At 37.9% G+C, this 20,121-nt stretch overlaps 1 protein-coding gene across 1 annotated transcript; it reads left to right on the forward strand.

Moving 5' to 3' along the window:
- Positions 1 to 986: 986 nt before the first annotated feature.
- On the forward strand, positions 987 to 18,701 carry LOC111865425 (probable protein phosphatase CG10417). Its single transcript, XM_023853452.2, has 7 exons — positions 987 to 1,222; positions 2,785 to 3,052; positions 6,555 to 7,419; positions 9,796 to 9,985; positions 13,762 to 13,996; positions 15,441 to 15,661; positions 16,264 to 18,701. The coding sequence occupies exons 1-7, from the start codon at positions 1,112 to 1,114 to the stop codon at positions 16,465 to 16,467; spliced, it is 2,094 nt and encodes a 697-aa protein (XP_023709220.1). The 5' UTR covers positions 987 to 1,111; the 3' UTR covers positions 16,468 to 18,701.
- Positions 18,702 to 20,121: the final 1,420 nt, after the last annotated feature.

The raw sequence follows: 20,121 nt of genomic DNA on the forward strand, positions 1-20,121 counted from the left end.
GAATACAAATTTCTTCATTTCACTATAACTCGAACATATTCAGTGAAAGACCTGGGCGTATACCTTGATTCTAAACTTCATTTTCATGATCATGTTAATTCTATATTTTCACATCGTATTAAGATGCTAGGTATAATTCGCAGTATCTCCTTTAACTATTCAACCCTTGGATGCATGTTCATATTATACTTTACTTTAGTTAGATCCAAGGTTGAATACGCTTCAGGAGTTAGATCCAAGGTTGAATACGCTTCAGTAGTTTGGAATTCCATTACGTCAACTGATGCAAACAAACTAGAACGCATTCAGCAGAAATTTACGGCTCTCTGTTTTAAACGTTTTTTTCCTCAAGTAGATTACTGTTACGATTTTGCTTTAGAACAATTTAAATTGCACACCTTGCAAAAGAGGAGGTATCACCTTGATGCGCTCTTCCTTATTCAATTTTATCGTGGTTCTGTACTTTGCCCTTCTGCTTTGGAAATTGTTGGCCTTAGGGTCCCTGTTCGATATATCCGAGACTTTCCTATGTTCACTGTCTGTTCTGTTAGTAAAAATTGCCCCTCTGCTAGATGCGCTTCTGCTGCTAATGTTGTCTGTAGAAACGTTGACGTCTTTGGACCAAAAACTCTGTTGATGAAACATATCTTATACTGAANCTATCATTTTTGTATTTTATTTTTTAATTATTTGTATTTCTCTATTCGTGCTAGCTTTGTAATTGGCCTCTGTGCTGTTAAGTTTGCACGTAAATAAACATGAATTGAATTGAATTGAATTATAGTAAGACGGAGAAGCAGAGGATGTAGTGTAATGACTTCCCCCCTTTAATCCTGTTTCATGCATAATATCAGATATAGAATTAATAAAATAGGCAAATAGTAAATTTCTTTGATTGGACGTGCGCTAGCCCCATGCAATTTTGGCGCTAAAATAAATGACTGTAGTGCTCCCGCAGAATTTTATGGCGCCATAGATGGCGACAAATTCGTGTACGCGTAACATAGGCATGGCGGAAACTAAGCGGTGTTGATTGGGATAGGTTAATGTAGTTGAATACAATTTTCATTAGGTTTTTTTCGCTTTAGTTTTAATACTTCTTTTATACAAGATGGGCGCATACCTTTCAGAACCAATAACGGAGAAGGTGTCGACTGATGAGGTGGGAAAACGTGTAATTTGCGGTGCGAGTTCCATGCAAGGATGGCGAGTTACTCAAGAGGTAGGCTCTTAAGTAGCTTGTGGTTGTAATTCAAACGTGCTTGTTTTTTTAAATTAAGTCTTTTGTTCTGGTTGTGATGGAGTGCTTAAGTATATAAATCATACATGAAATGGGATTCTTTGTAATGAGACTGTGACTTAATTGTAGTGTCTGATTTCCTGAATGATTTTGCTTTTTTAGAATACCGAACGATATTGTTTTAGAGTGTGCACCAGCCGAAATACGGTGTTGACATCAGAATTTATAATGAACGGCCTTTAAATACTTCAGTCATCGTTGCCAAATTACTACCAGAAGGAACGAAGTTTAAATTAATAAGACTGTGGTTAAGTAGTTTGCTAAATTGGTATTTTAAGTTTCCTCGTGCAATGTTGTAGAACTATTGCGTTAACCATTGTTCCCTGATGAATGCATTGTTTTAGTTCTGTCTTACATGATTCAATGGATGAAGATTCTTCAGTCTGTTCTTTCTTTCCACAATCATTCCTTTTCAGTTCCTTGTCAGATCGCCCTTCTCTTATACGTATTTTCCAGTACCTCTCTATACCATCTGTTATGTGTTGACCCACTGGTCTCTTTCGTTGGTTGGTTTCCAATGGCTGCATTTGGGATCATTTAACCCATTTTGCTTCTTGCTTCCCAATAGAGAACACTCAAATTCCTGCTTTGTTGCATCTTGAAGAAGTTTGCACTTTTCTTTTGGGAAGCTTTGCCAGGTTTGTTGCTCTTTTTGCACTACCCAGGGGACAGGTATGATTTAAAGAATGTCACGGACACGAGCAACTTTGTCCCCCTTTGTGTTTTTCTTTTAAATTTTAATTCTAATGCTCTTTTCAGTATTGTGTTCATTTCATTTACATTTGCAAATATTGTAGTCATTTCTCTTCCATTTTAACACATTCTGAATTCCGGCTTCATCAGTAAACTGTTTAATCCCTTGTGTTTCCCTCAGTACTTCTAAAAAAGAAATGCAGTATTCTTGGATTTTGCTGTTATTTCTCTTAGTAAGGACCAATGTTTCTGGGCATTGTATATATCAGTTTAAAAAGTACTTCATAGATTGTTGTTTTGCATTATTTGAGGATTTTTGTGTTCCATATTATTCCCTTTATGATTGTCTAAGATCCTGAATCATTCTCTATTCTTCTGTTTATCTGTCCATCAGTTTTCCTGCAAGAATATATTTCAGTTCCAAGGAAATAAATTTATCTTCATATTTAACCCCTGTGTCTTTATGTTTTATTCTGATGTCTGTGTTCTGTTTCCCCTGAAATCCTGATACTTTTGCCTGTGTTCATTTCCAATCCATGTGCCTTTGTTATGAAATTATCAGTGATTAATTTCTCCTCATTGTCCTTATTGTCTTATTTCCCACCATATGAAGACATCTGTGAATGTTGATGTTTTCATATCTGGTCTTTTGGTTTCCCATACCTCCATTAGCAGTTGTATCCATAATGTCATTGAACAGGACTGGCAAGAAGACGTTTCCCTGTCGTGCTTTAAAGATGTGTTTATGCTAAAGCATTAGTACAGTTGCTTTTCTTTTTGTGTGTTTTCAGGATGCTCACAATTGCACATTGGAGTATGATGCAGGCACTTCATTTTTTGCTGTGTATGATGGCCATGGTGGCCATGAGGTTGCCACATATGCTGCCCAGCATTTGCCCCAGTACCTGAAGAATTGTGAAGCATACAAGCAGGGTGATTACGCACAAGCCCTGAAAGATGCCTTTTTGGGGTTTGATACTACCCTCACTACCCCAGAAGTGTTGTCTCTACTCAAACAAATAGCAAGTAATAAAGATGGTGGACAGAATTCAGGATCAGGTAACAGAATTACAAAATAAGAATATTGTAAATGCTGTTTGTATTTGAAAGTGATTCATAATTGCAGTATGACAAGCAGATCACTGTATAACAGTACACTGTAGGTAAAGAAATGTATAGCAAATAATCTGCATGTGTGATATCATGGCAGTAAATTTTCAAGTTCCTTGGGTCATCCAGTAATATTTCCATATTTATTTATTTCCATAAATTTCCTAATAATGGTATTAGGTTTCTTAACCTCTGTTTTTTTCTGAGGTGAGGTTGATAGCTGTACACTGAACCCCCAGTCTAAAGGACCAGAATCTTTGTCTGGGCTGTACCCATCAATCTATCTATCTAGGGTGATCCTACCAGAACTTACATCCCTACTGGTATAATTCTCCAGGTGCAATGTGACATTACTAACAGAACAATTAACTTTAATCATTTTGGTCCGTCAGACTAGTTAGATATTATAGACTGATTTGACACTGTCCAGTGCGACTCAAATATACATTTATATGATGTCTTTACATGTTTCGGTCAGCAGACGACCATCATCAGAAGTCACAACAACCTGTTGAGGAAACTACCATTACATTATCCATAGTACATCAAATTGAAATGAAGTTTTATATAAACATTTTCAGTAAGACAAACTGTTGAATTTTTAGCTCAGCAACCATTTTTTCTTCATTAAGATCTTCATATAAAACTTTGACCAGTGTAGTGGTTTCCTCAACATGTTGTTGTACCTTCTGAGGATGATCGTTTGCTGACCAACATGTAAAGGCATCATATAAATATACTTCTGAGTCACACTCGACGGTGTCAAATCATTCTATAAGAACTATAGTCTCTCTTTATTTTTGGAGCAACGCGTGTACAAAGGCACAGTTTTTACAAGTGGTTCTCTGGCCTGGTTCTTACAAAGCTCTAAGACATTGTGGTGCATAAGCCACACATAGCATGCAGATGATCGGATGGAAAATGTTAGGAGTTCGTATTGAGTATAGAAGAGAAAACATTTCTGTTTTGTATTGCTCGCTTTAGTAGTGTACCAGCGTGCTGCTGGGCCAATCAGAGCCAAACTATGGCATTATATTCATCAAACAGGTACAAGTTTGATTTCTTTTACTGTTTAGCGAAGGCATTTGTAGATGAAATGTTAATGCATGGTTATAATATTTCATAATTGATGAAAAATGCAATATCTTTAAGACACTATCTTGAGATTCTGTTATTTACAGTGCTCATCATCCATCTGCACATTTTGGGCAGATAATATGCTTTCTGGTTCTCATTACTGTGTTGCATGGTCTCCACACACACTTCCGTAGGTTTACCTCACTTGCAAGTGTGAGATATCAGAGTGTGTTTTGTTCTGTGTTACATTTTAACCTGCAGTTGATTTTATAACATCAAACCCAGTTTCCCAGAAATCAGTGTTGATGGACAAAGTACACTTCAGTACTCAGGTGGTATGTTAATTAATGCTGTGGAATATGTCAGACCCTTGTACTATTACTGTTCAGTAAAGCAGAGTTTATGTTTTCTTTCAGAATGTGAGTAGGTACATACGTATTAGCAACTGACTCAAGTAACGTTAAAAGGTTATCATCATGTAATTACTGGAAGTTTATTTCTAAAAACAAGAACCAAAGTATAACCTTAGAATTTGCCTCCAGGAAGTCCATGAGATCCTTTATGATTAGGAGTTTGGTTCTTCTCCTACAAATAGGTTACCAAGACTGGCAGCACTGTTGTCACAAACAACTTGGTGAGAAATTTTAAAGTTACTTGGGTCACTTGTGAGAATTTTTATTTTATTGAAATGAATCAGTTTCTTTAGAATCTAAGTGATTGCCACTTAATGTATGTCCCCCTACCACTCCATACTGGAATTTTATATGCTGGGCTGGCCATTTTTATATGAAAATGTGATTTTGAACTTACAGCATTCAGAACTGAACTGGAATTGACAATTGCTATAAGTTCTGGGTCATTCAAGTTTCAACGAGCTGAACTTCATTAGGTATCTCTGCATTTGAGTTATATGTTCTATATGTAATAATACAAATGCCATCGTGAATGCAACAATTTATTTAGTTCGTCATCATGTGTGTTTGATTTCTGTTTTCATCTTGTCTGATTTGATCTGTTAGATAGAGAACACCATTAAAAACATACTATATAACAACGGATACGACACAATCATAATTAACAAATCAAATCAGACAAGATGAAAACAGAAATCAAACACATGACGACGAACAACACCAAAAAACAAAGTGGGCCATATTTACATATAGTACAAAAGAAGTAAGGAAAATCATGAAACTTTTCAAATACATACAGATAAAAGTAGCATTTTGCACACAGAACACAATTGAAAATATACTCAAACATAAACCACAATTGGATAAATACAATAAAAATGGCACATACCAAATGAAATGTGCGGATTGCCCATTGAAGTACATTGGACAAACGGGCCGAACATTTAACACCAGATATAAGGAATATATACATGATATTAGAAATAATAATAGCAATTCCGGATACTCAAATCACATACTAAATACGGGACATTCATACGGAACAATAACAGACATAATGGAAGTTGTAACAAAGGGAAAGAAGGGTAGACATTTGAATACACTAGAGAAATACCATATATACAAAGTAAGTAAGAGGGGCCTACACATGAATGACACACACATAGAAACACACAATCCCATATTTCAAACAATATGCGAGATCTATACAGACTAACAGTATTCCCCCTCCCCACTACCCCTTCCTCTCCTACACTCAACAACATAAAAGCACAGCACACAACACACCAGATGGCAAAAGTATTAAAGATGAGCAGCGACACACACACAGAGAGCCTGCACAGAGTAAGTACACACAACAGTATGAAACATATAAGAATAACGTAGGAACATAGGATAGTAATACGAATATTTGTGTATTACAGATAATATATGAACAGTGCTGGAAACAAGAAATAGCCGCTGCAGCACATGTAGACACAGAGCAGGTAGCTCTGTCATTTAAAACTTTAAATTTTGAATTTTAAATTAAAAAAAAAAAAAATTTTAAACTGGAATTCTAAAATCAAATTGACGAGCGTATGTTGGCGAGATTTTAAACAAAACTGACAGGCTGGTGATTTAGCTTTTGGATTGTGTGCAGTGTGACAGCTACGTAGTGAAAAATACGCCTGATGATGGCCAGTTATGGCCGAAACATGTAGTGTAGAGGAAGAAAAGACAAAGAACTACAACTAAATAAATTGTTGCATTCACAACGGCATTTGTATTATTACATACAGAAGTGTATAGTGCAACAGGATGCTTAAATATAATATGAGTTAATGTATTTAAACACTGCCACCTGTCTGTCACCTTGTCAGGATCAGCAGTGGCACATGATAAAGTTCAGAATATTAGGTGACACGTTAATAGAAGGACAGTTGTATCAAAGTATTTTCTTTCTTTTTGCCATTTTACAGATGAAGAGGAAGAGAATGTTAAGAACCTCTATGAAGAAGCACAGATGCCACTTGAGCAAGTGATGGCCAAGTACCAGAATGACTTCCTTAACCCAAACATAAAGAAAATAAAACAAGATGCTGGGAAACCACCTGTGTCCCCATTCCTTCGTGGGCGTCGTTCATGCTCATCAGGGGCATCAACCTCGGGATCTGGATCTTGTTCAAAAAGTAGCACAAGCACACAACCAGAATCCAGGAGTGGGAACACTGAATCTGGTCCAGATTCTGAAGATAACAATGAAAGGGACACGGAAGTCAGCAGCTCAAGCAGTCGAGGACAAAGTAGCAACTCCTCAAGTACATCCAGGCAACATTCAGGGAACTGTGAGGCTGATCAGGTGTCTGATTCCAGTGCAAATAATGGGGAAACAAAGTCAATGTCAGAATCATGTGAGGAAATAGAAACAGCTAAACACAAAGCAGCAGTGCCAGATAGTTCAGAAGAGGTGAAGGTACAGAGCCCAGAAAAAACATCAGATCATTCTGGGGAAGGAAACACTTCTGTTAAAGTGAATGATGCTAGTGGTGTTATGCAGGAAGTGAATGGAGAAATTGGCGATGTGGATGAGAAAGATTTGGGACAGACCGCAAAAGATTGTGATGGGGTTACTAGCTCCTCTGCACCACATGAGAATGGGGAAGTGGTTAAAAGTGAGAGCAAAGGGAAATCTCCAACCAAAGTCACTAAAGAAAGCAAGAAGCATGTCTCACCTCGTCGCCATTCTGCAACGGAACTTTATCGCACGCTACTTAGGGATCAGGATCAGAGTGACAGTGATTCAGACGATGAGGGAGACGTGTCATTTCAAGGGGTTGATAACAGGTAAGTTCAGACAAAGTTGTAGAGAAAACTGGAACACACTTTTTGTAAGGTTTGAGGTATTCACAGCATGGATGAAGAAGAGAGCTGTTTTCAGGGATATGGTGCCAGATAGTTTTATAAAAGTTTACTGACACTTCAGGGGAACTTGCTGCCTCTGTCTTCAGGGCTGAAGAGTAAGCCCTGCATGTAACAAGCAAGAAGAGGACTTGCTTGACTTAACCTCAACCATGAAGGTGGTAGTAGTATGTGTGTACAGAACGATGGTAAACTTCCACCAGAGTCTACAGAGTCAAATCACATTTTATATGCAGTACATGTTTTCCATGTGTCTTTGAATTTTCAGAAGAATTAAGCACAGTGGAGCAGACATGCCCGAATTGCTACACAGTGCATATGTTTCCTAACTTACCGATTCTATGCTACATAATTACATGATATGCTGAGTGCATGTTCTGCCTGTCTTAGTTTGCTGCAAAGTCACTTTCAGTTCTTGCATTTCTTAAATGTATTTATCCACTGCAGTTTCAACTGACATAATCTTGTTTAATCTGTGAATATCATCTATGTCCCCCCCCCACAGTCCAGCACACAGGTTTTGATTACTTCTGTTAGACTTTATAGAAAAATGTGTCTTTTAACTTTCCTGTTTACTACTGAAAATGAACAGATGGCATCCGGAGATACTATGAAATTTACTTTGTACCCAGCATAGTCGGTATAGTGACTGGGTTGGAGTTTGAGTCCTGGTAGGGTCAAGAATTTTCTCTTCTCCACATCGTACAGACTGTCTCTGGGGTTCACCCAACCTCCTATCCAATGGGTACCAGGAGTCTTTTCCCTGGGGGTGAAGCAGCCGGGACGTGAAGCTGACCACTCACCTCCAGTTAGTACCAAGGTCAAGAAAATGTGGATCTATATATCCACTCTCCCATATGCCTCTTTGGTGTAGTCCTTACTTAGTTAAGCAGAGGGACAACTTTACCTTTAGCTTTGCCCCTGCTGGTATGTGTGGTAGCTAAAGCGATGTGCAATTGTGGTAGAGTTGTTGGTTGCAGTTTGAATCATCATTCTGAAACTTCTTTTAATTATATGAGTAAACTATAGTTTCTTACTAATAATACAGATTGCACCATCAACACAACTATAATTTATTAACTTATGTCCCACTACATGTTTTGACCCTTATAGGGTCATCCTTAGGTGTCGTGATTTACACATTTTCATTATTGAACTATAAAGCATGTATACATATTTACATACATAGGCTTAAAATGATTGCTTTCTATGTACATTTATATTCTAACTGCTAGATATTGATTTAAATACAAGATATATATATATATGAACTAGAAGTTAAGAATTAAACAATTAGAAATTAATTTGAAAGTGTCGTATGCTGTATTCAGCTTAGTGTCTGCTGTTGTAGTAGACCACGTATCTTTTTGTATTATGCTTCTATTATTGGCCAGATTTGTTTCTGTACTGTTTCTTGAGCACAATTTATCATCTTTCTTATTACCAGGCTGTCGATTGTTACTGTTGTGGTGTTGTCTAGTTTATGTGGTATGCTTTGCTGCGTTGTCTAGTCATTTTGAGCCTATGTATGTAAATATGTAGACATGCTTTACAATTCAGTAATGAGAAATGTGTAAATCATAACAGCTGAGGATGACCCTATAAGGGTCAAAACATGTAGTGGAACATAAGTTAATAAATTATAGTTGTGTTGACAGTGGAATTTGTATTGTTAGTTATACTCACGCAGAAGGATGCAAACATTAAAAATAGAATTTCTTAATTTGAGCTTTATTCTTTCTGTCAGTTAGCCACTGTATATTGTGATACTGATATGGAAAGCAGCTATATCCTCGGTGAAGACGGTACTTCTGCTTGCTTTTTAGAATGAACGAATGTAACACCTATTGAGAATTCAGCAGGAAATCTTGTCATTTGTTATATATGCTTTTATACTATTTAATTTCCACTGCATACTTTCCAGTCCTACATGTTAACGAATGATGCATTGAAGTCTCCATTTAATGCCAGCTCCCATGAATAACATGTACAAATATTGAATAATATACCATCTCTTTTATATACTACATTTAACATATTCACAGCAAAATATCGGCACTCACAATAGACACAATACACTGAAAAAAGAAGGTTGCTCACTCATTCACAGCTTACTGCGTGCAATGTGTTAATGCTCAGCAGTTTGTTTCTATGGTAACCAACAAATTGTGTAATTTCAAATTTTTCATCCCACCATTACATCACTTTTTTTACCCATATAGGAGGACAGTCATATATGATGGATGCTTTGTTTGGTACATATAATCAGCAATTTGATTATTGTGTTGAATCATCTTATAGTAGTGATGAGGATGCTGATGATGACGAAGAGGAAGATGATGATGACGATGATGACTATGAAGAGGAAGAAGGGGGTGTGGAAGATAGAGATAATGAAAATGAAGATGTGGATGATGATGAGGATGATAGCATGTTGGATGATGATGAAGATGAAGATGAAGATGATTTTGCCATGAAGATGATAGAAGAGGTAAGTTTTTTTTGGAAGGAGGTTAATTTATTTTTATCAAGGATTGATTTTTTTCATCACATGCATAAATGTTCTATATTATAATGCTAATGTGTTCAGTGCTCATCTTGTGACCAGCCATTCAGTGTTATTCACAAGTTACCTGCCTTTAGTAAGAGGAACTCAGAAGAGAGAAAGAGAAAGGAGAGTTCATACCCGAGTTTATGTCCATGAGAAGAATTGATTGGATGTCTCTTTGTAACAAGAGTAGGTTGCTCTTTTAAACAGCCACATTTCCAAAATGAATAGACTTGTGAATGTGTTATTATTATTATTATTATTTAGGAGGGGGTGGGTTTCCCATGCACTGCGACCAGTTGTTGATCTATTGTGCATCCCCCTATAATTATTCTACTAGTCGCCATGCCCTTCCAGTACTGGTGCTCGCTATCAGCCCCATTCTGCCAGCGAGGTCGGCCCTCTCTGGCAGTGGTCCCCGATACTTCCCCATCTGCCGGAGGAATTGGAAACTACTTGGGTGGGAAACTTTGCCTAATTTTGCTCAGAGGTCTCCCAGTGACATGAGAATCTTTTACGTGCCGTAAATCTACAACACGGGACACACGGCTTAAAGTCCCTCCCGGAGGACTTATTCCCTGAATTTTTCCGCCCTTAAAAATTCCATGACCTCCGCCAGGTTTGAACCTGTGTACATTGAGTCATGAGATGGCCGCTTTGTGAATGTGTTACAAAATGTGTCGTGGTTTGTAGATTATTTTACAATGTCAGTATCTAAACTGTGTTTTACATAACAGCGGGGTGATTAATGAACAGTCGGTTGGAAAGGGGTTGGAAGGAAGCATTTTTTGCCTGATTGAGGTACTATTCCTTCACTTGCCTTGAAGAACTGAGGAAAACCACAGAAATCTTCAGTCAGAGTGACCATTGTCCTGACAAAGTTTTGAAACGAGCATCTCTCAGATACAAGCCCAGAGCATTAACAGTATACCACTACACTCACTGCATTGTATTGTACCGTACTGGCAGGTAATGGGTGTTTTTCATTTGTGAGGTTACTGCTCGTTTCAACTGTATGGGGTGCTGAGAATGTCATGGAAAGTGGCAGATTTCCTGCAGGCTGTTCCTCTTAGTCATCTTACTTTACTGCACAGCAGTTTTCCTTTGGGGCTGTATCAGGGATCAAGTGCATTTCCCACACGACGAAGCCCAGATGGACTGTTGGAGGTTTTACCACATTAACACCGATACACTTCAGTATTAGAGTTAATTTTACCGTCTACACAGCACGTTCTTATTATTATTATTATCACACTACATGTTTCGACCTCAAGAGGTCATCCTCAGGTGTACGAACACAGTTGTATAATCACACGCAATCACCATCGTTTTTTCCACTCATTTGACTCTGTATCCTATCCAGGTCCACGCTCAATAATATATTAGGTTCCTCCTACAATAATACAAGTTAAAATACCATTACAAATGTTAAAAGTTAAGATTTAAAATTTAAAATTTCGTGAATTGAATTGAGTAGCCATCACGACCGATAACGACAAGGATCGTAAACAGATCCAACAGCATCAGAGGACACAGAAGAAGAGCGAGACCTCCAGAAAGTGAAAGTACACCAATATAATAAAGTTGAACTTTAATGCATGAACTTTTAACCAATGATAATAGTTGAACTAGTTAAAGTGAACTGTACGCAGTGATGAGCGTAAGTAGGAAGAGACTGAAAAGCGAGTGAAAGTGAAAGTATACCAGTGACCTGAATGAAACTTCAATTCACGAAATTTTAAATTTTACATCTTAACTTTTAACATTTGTAATGGTATTTTAACTTGTATTATTGTAGGAGGAACCTAATATATTATTGAGCGTGGACCTGGATAGGATACAGAGTCAAATGAGTGGAAAAAACGATGGTGATTGCATGCGATTATACAACTGTGTTCGTACACTTGAGGATGACCTCTTGAGGTCGAAACATGTAGTGTGATAATAATAATAATAATAAAAACGTGTTGTGTAGATGGTAAAATTAACTCTAATATTGATTAAATACACAACAGGATGCAAGAAACAATTAAAACTGATAAACTTACTCGTGTGGGAGGAAAAGTTGTGCAGATGGGACACTATCTGTGTTATGCAAGGACAAACAGAATATTTTTGTAGCACTTGAGGTGACTTTAATGTCATTTTAAATTAAAGAGAGATTGTGAACAGTTTTAAGTTGTGTTAAACACGAAGGGAAATGAGTGAGTGATACATCAGTGTAACAGCATGCTCAGATGTAATGTTATTCAACATTGATTCTTACATCAAAACTTCTGCTGTACCGGAAATAATCACTTCAGTTGTTGTGCCATTCACACATACATTCGAGGCTTCTTCTCTTTCCTCTGGTTTCCCTTCCATTTTATATGGTTTGATTGACAAAATGTTTCAGATCTCTTCTGTCATCCCACAACATTCCATCTTTGATTTCTTGCCAATTTTCCTTTCTTCCTAATGTCTTCAGTGCATAGCTGAACCTTCTTGTTCTGTATCATGCCATAGTCCTCATTCCTTGAATTTGTAATTCTAACATCCTTCTTTGTATCCTTGTTCTATCCATTTATTTCATGTTACCAATTCATTGCAGTTCTTTCCCTTAAAACTCTATTAACAAATTTTGAATCAGCTTTGTATAGAGAGAAACTGGTTATCATCCAGATGTCTACATTAATGTATATTGCACATTATTTGTAAACACTGAGGTTTTCTTTTCATTTAAAAATATAATATTGCAACTCATTTGTATTGTAACATGTTTTGTTACTGAAGACGCCGTTCGGATTGTTAACTGGTTTATTTAACAACCTAAAAGTATCGGCCACAATTAATTACAACACTGTTGCGGGTTTCCAGTTTACAAACCCTATGCACTAATCAATTCACTCTGTCCTAAGTAGTCTACATGTATTAATTACGATACGAGAGCTATACAAGTGTCACTGTATCACACACTCCCAATTATTACTCACTTATCACAAACTGTCACTGATTATCACACATGTGTCCGGTTCTTCTTTCTGTGACTGCTGCTAGATTCCAACTGTGTCACTCCTGATCACACACTAACTCAACTGTTGCTAGATTCCAACTCAACTCGTAGGCTGCTGCCTTGAGAACTTGTTCACTGCTGACTTGAAAACTCTCTTCGGTGGCTGTGTAGTTCCCTTATAAACCCTCAGCTGGACAACAGGAAAACAGTTACGTAATCGGCACCACTGTTGTGTGACACCCTGTTTGCCTGTTACGTATGGGTACCGCTGTTATTACCGTCGTCTCTAGCAACCACTGTTTACCCGCTTTGCATAGTGACCAGCATGCTGGGACTTGGCTCACTTCAGCTCCGCTCGGCACGTCGTGGCTGGCGGGGAAGGAGGGGCGTCATCCATAGCGCAACACGTCACAGTATTATGAAATATAACCCTTTAAAATATAGATGTTTTTTTAGATGCACTGATGTGTATGTTTGAGTACTGGTGACTTGTTATATGCAGGAACATGGAGCACAGTGGAGAAGGGGTAGGAAATGAGATACCTCAGTCAAAATGGTGTGGCACATCACGGAAACTGTAAACACAACTCATTGGGCATGCAGTGCAGATTGTGCTGTGGCTGCAGATAGGATGTTGACACTCATGGCACTGAAATAAAACCATAAATATGCAAAATATGGATAACAAAAGTCCTCCTGCCCATCTCTGAACTGTTGTTCCTTACAGCCTGGATCAGACAGTGGATGTACTGCAGTAGTGGCACTTCTCAGGGATCGGGAGTTGTATGTTGCAAACGCTGGGGACTCGAGATGTGTAGTATGCCGCAGAGGTCAAGCAATTGAGATGAGTCTTGACCACAAGCCTGAGGATGAGACTGAAATGGAAAGGATAGTGAAGGCTGGGGGCAAGGTGACTGCAGACGGCAGAGTGAACGGTGGGCTCAATCTGTCCAGAGCTCTTGGTAAGTAACAGAATAGTTTACTTCCTTGTTACATCATATGAACGTTGGTAATTTTGGACATTTTCTATCGTCTCATTTTGGTTAAAGAAACAGTGTTCCTGAAGCTGTCTCAGTTTCTATGATGGGATAAAAGGTAAAGTCCCTGTGCTTAACCAGTTAAGTACTACACCATGAAGACGTATGGGGGAATGGATGTATAGATCCATGTTTTCTTGACCCTAGCACTAGTTTGAGGTGAGCGGTCAGCATCATGCCCCTGCCACTTTATGCCCCCCCAGTGAAAGAGCTCCTAGTACCCATTGGATGGGAGGCTGGGTGGGCCCCAGAGCTGGTCTGGAGGACGTGGAGAAGATAATTCTTGTTCCTACTGGGACTCAAACTCTGACTCCTCAGTCATCCAGCCTGTAGCCAGTCACTATAGTGGCTGTGCTATCCCAGCTCCCCTTCTGTGATGGGATAGAAGTATGAAACCTGCTCTGTTGGTTCCATGGGGGGTGCAGCTGATCTGTATCCCTGGATATCCCCATCTGCTGCTAGAATAATACATACATGTTTGTGCAGAAACAAATTATCAGTTCTGTGTAAACTCTTATGGCATTGGATATTGACAAAACTGGAAACTGAATGTGGCACTCCAGCTTCCTAACTGAGGCTCTTCATGGCTATCCTTGGTCCCTGGAGGAAAGTGTTGGATAGGCCCTCAAATCAGGCCACGACCACTTCCTTCCATATCCTTTCCAATTCTTTATTCACTATTAATCCTGTAATTTGATGGCTTATATTCTGAACCTCTAAATGGTAAAAAGGTAGTTGTTGCTGTGCATATATAAGCACCACACTATGAAAGCATATGAGGGAGTGAAGGTATTGCTCCACACATTCATAACCTTGGCATGCCCAATCCACTTTACCTCAAGGCAAAGGCAAACAATCCCCAGTACCCACTGGACAGGAAACTGGGTGTGCTTCAATGCCAGTTTGGATGCTGTGGAGAAGGGGAGAACACTTGTCCATGCTGGGAATTGAACCCAGATTCCTCAGTTGTCCTTCCCATGGCCTAGTCACTATATTTTCTGAGCTGTCCTGGCTCCCTGGGCTATTACAGCATTCTTGTATTATTAGTGTTGTTTAAATTGGTTATTTAATAACATTCAGTATTGAGACTATGATAGGATGATTGATGAATTGGAAAGGATTTGGAAGGAAGTGGCCATGGCCTAATTGTGGTATTGTCCCAGCATTTGCCTGGAAGGGCTGAGGAAGACCATGAGAAACCTCAATCAGGATAGTTGGTGTCTCAGCCAGGATTTGAACTGTGTGCCTCCAAAATACAAATCTAAAATGTTGGTGCTAGACCATCCTGTTTGGTAAATACACTGTTCACTGAACCATAATTGCATATGTGGCTTGAACTGTCGTTCCCATGCATATTTGTTTGTTACAGGTGACCATGCATACAAACGATCCGAAGGTTTGTCTGCCCAGGAACAGATGATAACGGCATTGCCTGATGTCAGGACACTCATGATTGATCCTGCAGAAGATCAGTTTATGGTCCTTGCATGTGATGGAATTTGGAATTTCATGTCCAGTCAAGAGGTTGTAGACTTTGTACGTCAACGCATACAAGACGGACAAACAAAATTGTCCAAAATATGTGAAGAGGTAAGAGGAAGTGGGGAAAAGGAGTTGGAAGGGAAGAAAAGTGGAAGAAAAGGGGATAGGTAGGAAGAGAAAAAGAAAAGGACAGTTATTGGGCCCTGCTTAACATTAACACCGTTCATTTCAGCCATTTTGGAATTGTAATTTTTTTAGACAGATATTTTCATCATCAGTATTAAAAAGATCATATGAAATTGTGTTTAAAAAATGCGAAATTTGTGTAAGTAAAAAGGTAAAAAGGTAAGGCTATCCCTATAATGGGCCATGAAGGCCCATAGTGTTGTGAACTGTCGAGATTCCCACATTTTCTAGACATTCGGCTGACACATGGCAATGAGACTGTCAGCCTTATGCGCCAGACGTCCTGTACCCCCAGGAAGATTCCTGGTACTCATTTCTATTAGAGGGTGAGTCAACCCCAGGGCCATAGTGTGACTGGAAGGAGTAAGTCAATTGAGAAATCCAATGACCTCATCAGGAATTGAACCTGTGACCTTCTGGCTTGTGGCATAGTGCCTCAACTGACTATGCTACTGCATGCCCCAGAATATTCATACAGTTTCATTTTGTATTTTAACACACAAGAAACTGGTGATTGCTTGCAGCTCTTTGAACATTGCCTGGCGCCAAATACGCTCGGCGATGGAACTGGATGTGACAACATGACTGCAGTCATTGTGCAGTTTCGACCAGAGCTCGTGAACCAGAACGAGAGGAAGTCAGTAAAGCGTTTGGCATCTCCAGTGATGGAAACCAGCATTGATACAACCAAACGTCCCAAAGCAGAAGAAGCATCAACTTGCATGTGATTCAGCAGTTTACTTTTAAGTGCATTATTCGTGTGGGAGGAAATTACAACAGTTTGCAGGTTTAAGGTATTATATTAATGGTAAAAGTTGGACCACCATCAGAAGGTGAATGCTTTATGTATCCAAGAAAACCAGCGTTGCACCTAGTAATTTATGTGCCCACAGCAGAGAGTCACCAAAGCACATCCTGAGTGTATGCAGGTCCAAGAATATTCCCCTCATCCAGAGTGCAGTACTGCATGGGTACCATTAGACCCACAGCAACCATAAGAAAAGTACCACACATGCAAGACATTAGTGGTTGCTTCCGTTGTATTTGAAGATGGATGCAAGCCACTTCAGCTGTAAAGACAGTGTTGCACTTTTAATGCTGAACCCCATCTTGTGGTTGGTGGGCAGTAGACAAATGATACACAAGATTTTCAACACAGTTTATTTAAAAAGTTTGCAGTTTTAGTAAATTGTCACTTATTACATGCAGTTTATTTTCAAAGAAAATGTTTCATTTTTGTATTCTGTTACTTTTCTCTTTTTTTCTTAAAATAATTTCAGTTCTTTCTTCAAGTGCCAATATTTTGACTATTTTCATATGTCATGTTTATTGTATGTATAATGTCCAGCATTTAAAATATAAATATTTTTCTGAAAAGAAACTAGCACAGAGGAATCGTTAGAATTTTCTGAATTGAGACTTAAGTTTTTTATACATGGTATTCTGTAACTTTTTTTTTTCTAATGTATTAAAGTAAATACCTGTAATTCAAAATTCCATAAAATACAATCATTGAGCACTGTACAGAACTTCATCTTGTACGAAAACACATATTATGTTCCATTTTTAATGATATAAAATTACATGACATGGCTAAAGTGAACACATGGTAGCAAAAGAATGTGAAAGTACCAAGTTAAAATGTGAGGGTGAGTTTGAATGATCTCTGAAGCTTTGGGTCCTGGCCCAATTCACATAAATGTATGGTCAGAATATAACCAGACTTATGCTCTGTACTGACAGCAGGTTCAGAGACCATCTAACATACATTTTAATTTTGTGTTGCAAGGTTCCCACAAGTTTTTAAGCTCTATTTAATCAGAAAACATAACCTGTATCTGATATTTACATATTAGGCATTAGTTAAAAGTAACAAACATAATTGCATTTGAGAACAAAATTCAGTTCTGGATTCTGAAAGTTCATTGTTATATAAGCAGTGTACCCCCGGTCCCCAATTAGCACACTGACTTGTCTTGTGGAAAATTTGTGTCCATTAACATGATTTCACCTTACACATTATTTTTCAAGAGTGCATCAGCTGTGTTAGTTGGGGACTGAATATTATTGCATTACAAAGGTCAGTTGCATCACAGAAATTTTATACACAATATATATTGGCTACCAAACTGTTTGGATTATATTGTTACAATTATCTGCTGTTCTTGATGAGTTCTGTCTTCTGGGATATAATGCTATATATTCCACTAAAAGTCATCCCACATTTTGGAGGAATGTCACATTCATCTTCAAGGTTGAAGAGTAAGCCAAACAAAAAATCATGAAGCAGGCAGCATTTCAACTCTGAAGATGTAGGTGGCATGTTGTTTGGAAACATCTGTTAACTTTTAACAGACTGCATGGTGTTACATCCCAGAAGACATAAATCTTCATAACCACTGCCATGAGAACCTCAAATCCTACATCATTTTTCTTTTTGCCAAACATTTCTCCAAAATAGGAATGCATTTTAACAGTCATGGAAAAAATTTGCTCATAAGGTGTTAGAATACTTGCCTTACACATATGGTAAATAAACATAGAACCACTGACTGTTTTCTACATTCCAGCTTCTTGTCAGTCATAATTTATGCAGTCTGTAGCAAAATGTACGCACTGGAATATTAGTGCAGTCATGTGAATGTGTAAGGTCACAACAGCCTTGATTGCCTATACTGTGAAGTGAGGATGAAGGAAAGTGCTTCTGTTATAATTTTGCATTTTCTAAACTTTATAGTGGCTCCTGTAAAAGAAACTGCATACTGACATAGTAGCAGAACCCATAGTTAATTAGTTATTAAAATATAGTACAGCAATACCTCGCATAGTCCGGGTAATTGGTTCCGCCAATAACCTGGACTGTTTGAAACTGGACTAATCAAGAAACTAAACACATACATAAAATGATAACTGGTTTCAAAAAAAAAATCCCCATTTTTCAGTAAATAAAATGTGATTAATAAATTCAAATGTTTTTATTAGAACTAATTTTAAAAAATTAATTTTTTATTCTCTAAAAATTGCACTATTGATGTCTGCACATTTTTCTTCTTTGGCCTTTTCTCTTCATACATTTCTTTGTAGCAATGAATTGCATTTTTTACCGTTCAGCGAATTGTAAGGCTACATTCAATATTGCGATCAACTTCCATAATATGCTCTGACAAGGTTTCAACCATTCCAGTAATTTTTTATAGTTCAGCTGTTAATTCTTGTGCAGGCACTTCAACACAGTCATTGTCTAAGTTGTCCTCCTGTTCTTCACAAGCCCGTTGTTCATCTGTGGTAATAAGTCTTTCATTATCTAGTTCATTAGTATTCAATTTGATGCACTCAATTACGTTGACAGCATCTAACTTATTGAAACCAAGTTGCTGTCCAGTTTCCAGTATGTTATTAGTGACTTCAGCAAAATGAGTTTCAAAACCAATGAAATCATTTGTTTCATTCTGGTCCGTCACATACAATTACAAATGATAAAACAATTCCGTCCAGTGTGACTGTTGAAGCTTTTACTGCTTCACTTTTTAGCACCCTAACATGTTTCGGTCCCTATAGACCATCATCAGAGGGAACATCGATACTTTTTGAAACTACTATTACATTGGGTGTTTTGATTTTTAAAATACATAAATATACAATATTTGTAATATACACTTTATACAAAATCCAAATTTCTTACAACTACAGCAACTGTCCTTGATGCATTAAAGTTTTTTTAAAAACCTTTTGTTATTTAAGTTAAAATTCTTTAACCGAATAGGTTCGTTTTTCTTGACGGGGCCGAACTTGTACCGCCCGTCCCTCTTGGGAAGGTAGCTCTTGTTGTCATCCTATGTTTGCGCGTAGCGTGCTGTGTTGTTTTTACATGCTACGCACAAACATAGGATGACGAGCTACTTTCCCAAGAGGGATGGGCGGCACAAGTTCGGCCCCATCAGGAAAAACGAACCTATTCGGTTAAAGAATTTTAACTTAAATAACAAAAAGTTTTTAAAAAAACTTTAATGCATCAAGGACAGTTGCTGTAGTTGTAAGAAATTTGGATTTTGTATAAGGTGTATATTACAAATATTGTATATTTATGTATTTTAAAAATCAAAACACCCAATGTAATAGTAGTTTCAAAAAGTATTGCTGTTCCCTCTGATGATGGTCTATAGGGACCGAAATATGTTAGGGTGCTAAAAAGTGAAGGAGTAAAAGCTTCAACAGTCACACTGGACAGAATTGTTTTTATCATTTGTAACAATGAAATCATTTGCACAATATGGTATGATGTTTCCATACAGCCATCATATTGCTTGCCATTAATTCATGACATGCTTCGCCTATATTTTCGATAACGTTTCTGATGTTGTAGCTGTTCCAAAATTCTGTTA

The sequence above is a fragment of the Cryptotermes secundus genome, unplaced genomic scaffold (assembly GCF_002891405.2).
Source record: "Cryptotermes secundus unplaced genomic scaffold, Csec_1.0 scaffold343, whole genome shotgun sequence".
NCBI lineage: Eukaryota > Metazoa > Arthropoda > Insecta > Blattodea > Kalotermitidae > Cryptotermes > Cryptotermes secundus.

Coding starts and splice junctions, on each gene's coding strand:
- LOC111865425 (XM_023853452.2), top strand. CDS start 1,112: ATGGGCGCATACCTTTCAGAACCAATAACGGAGAAGGTGTCGACTGAT. Junction 3,053..6,554: donor TGGACAGAATTCAGGATCAG/GTAACAGAATTA, acceptor GCCATTTTACAG/ATGAAGAGGAAGAGAATGTT. Junction 7,420..9,795: donor TTTCAAGGGGTTGATAACAG/GTAAGTTCAGAC, acceptor ATCATCTTATAG/TAGTGATGAGGATGCTGATG.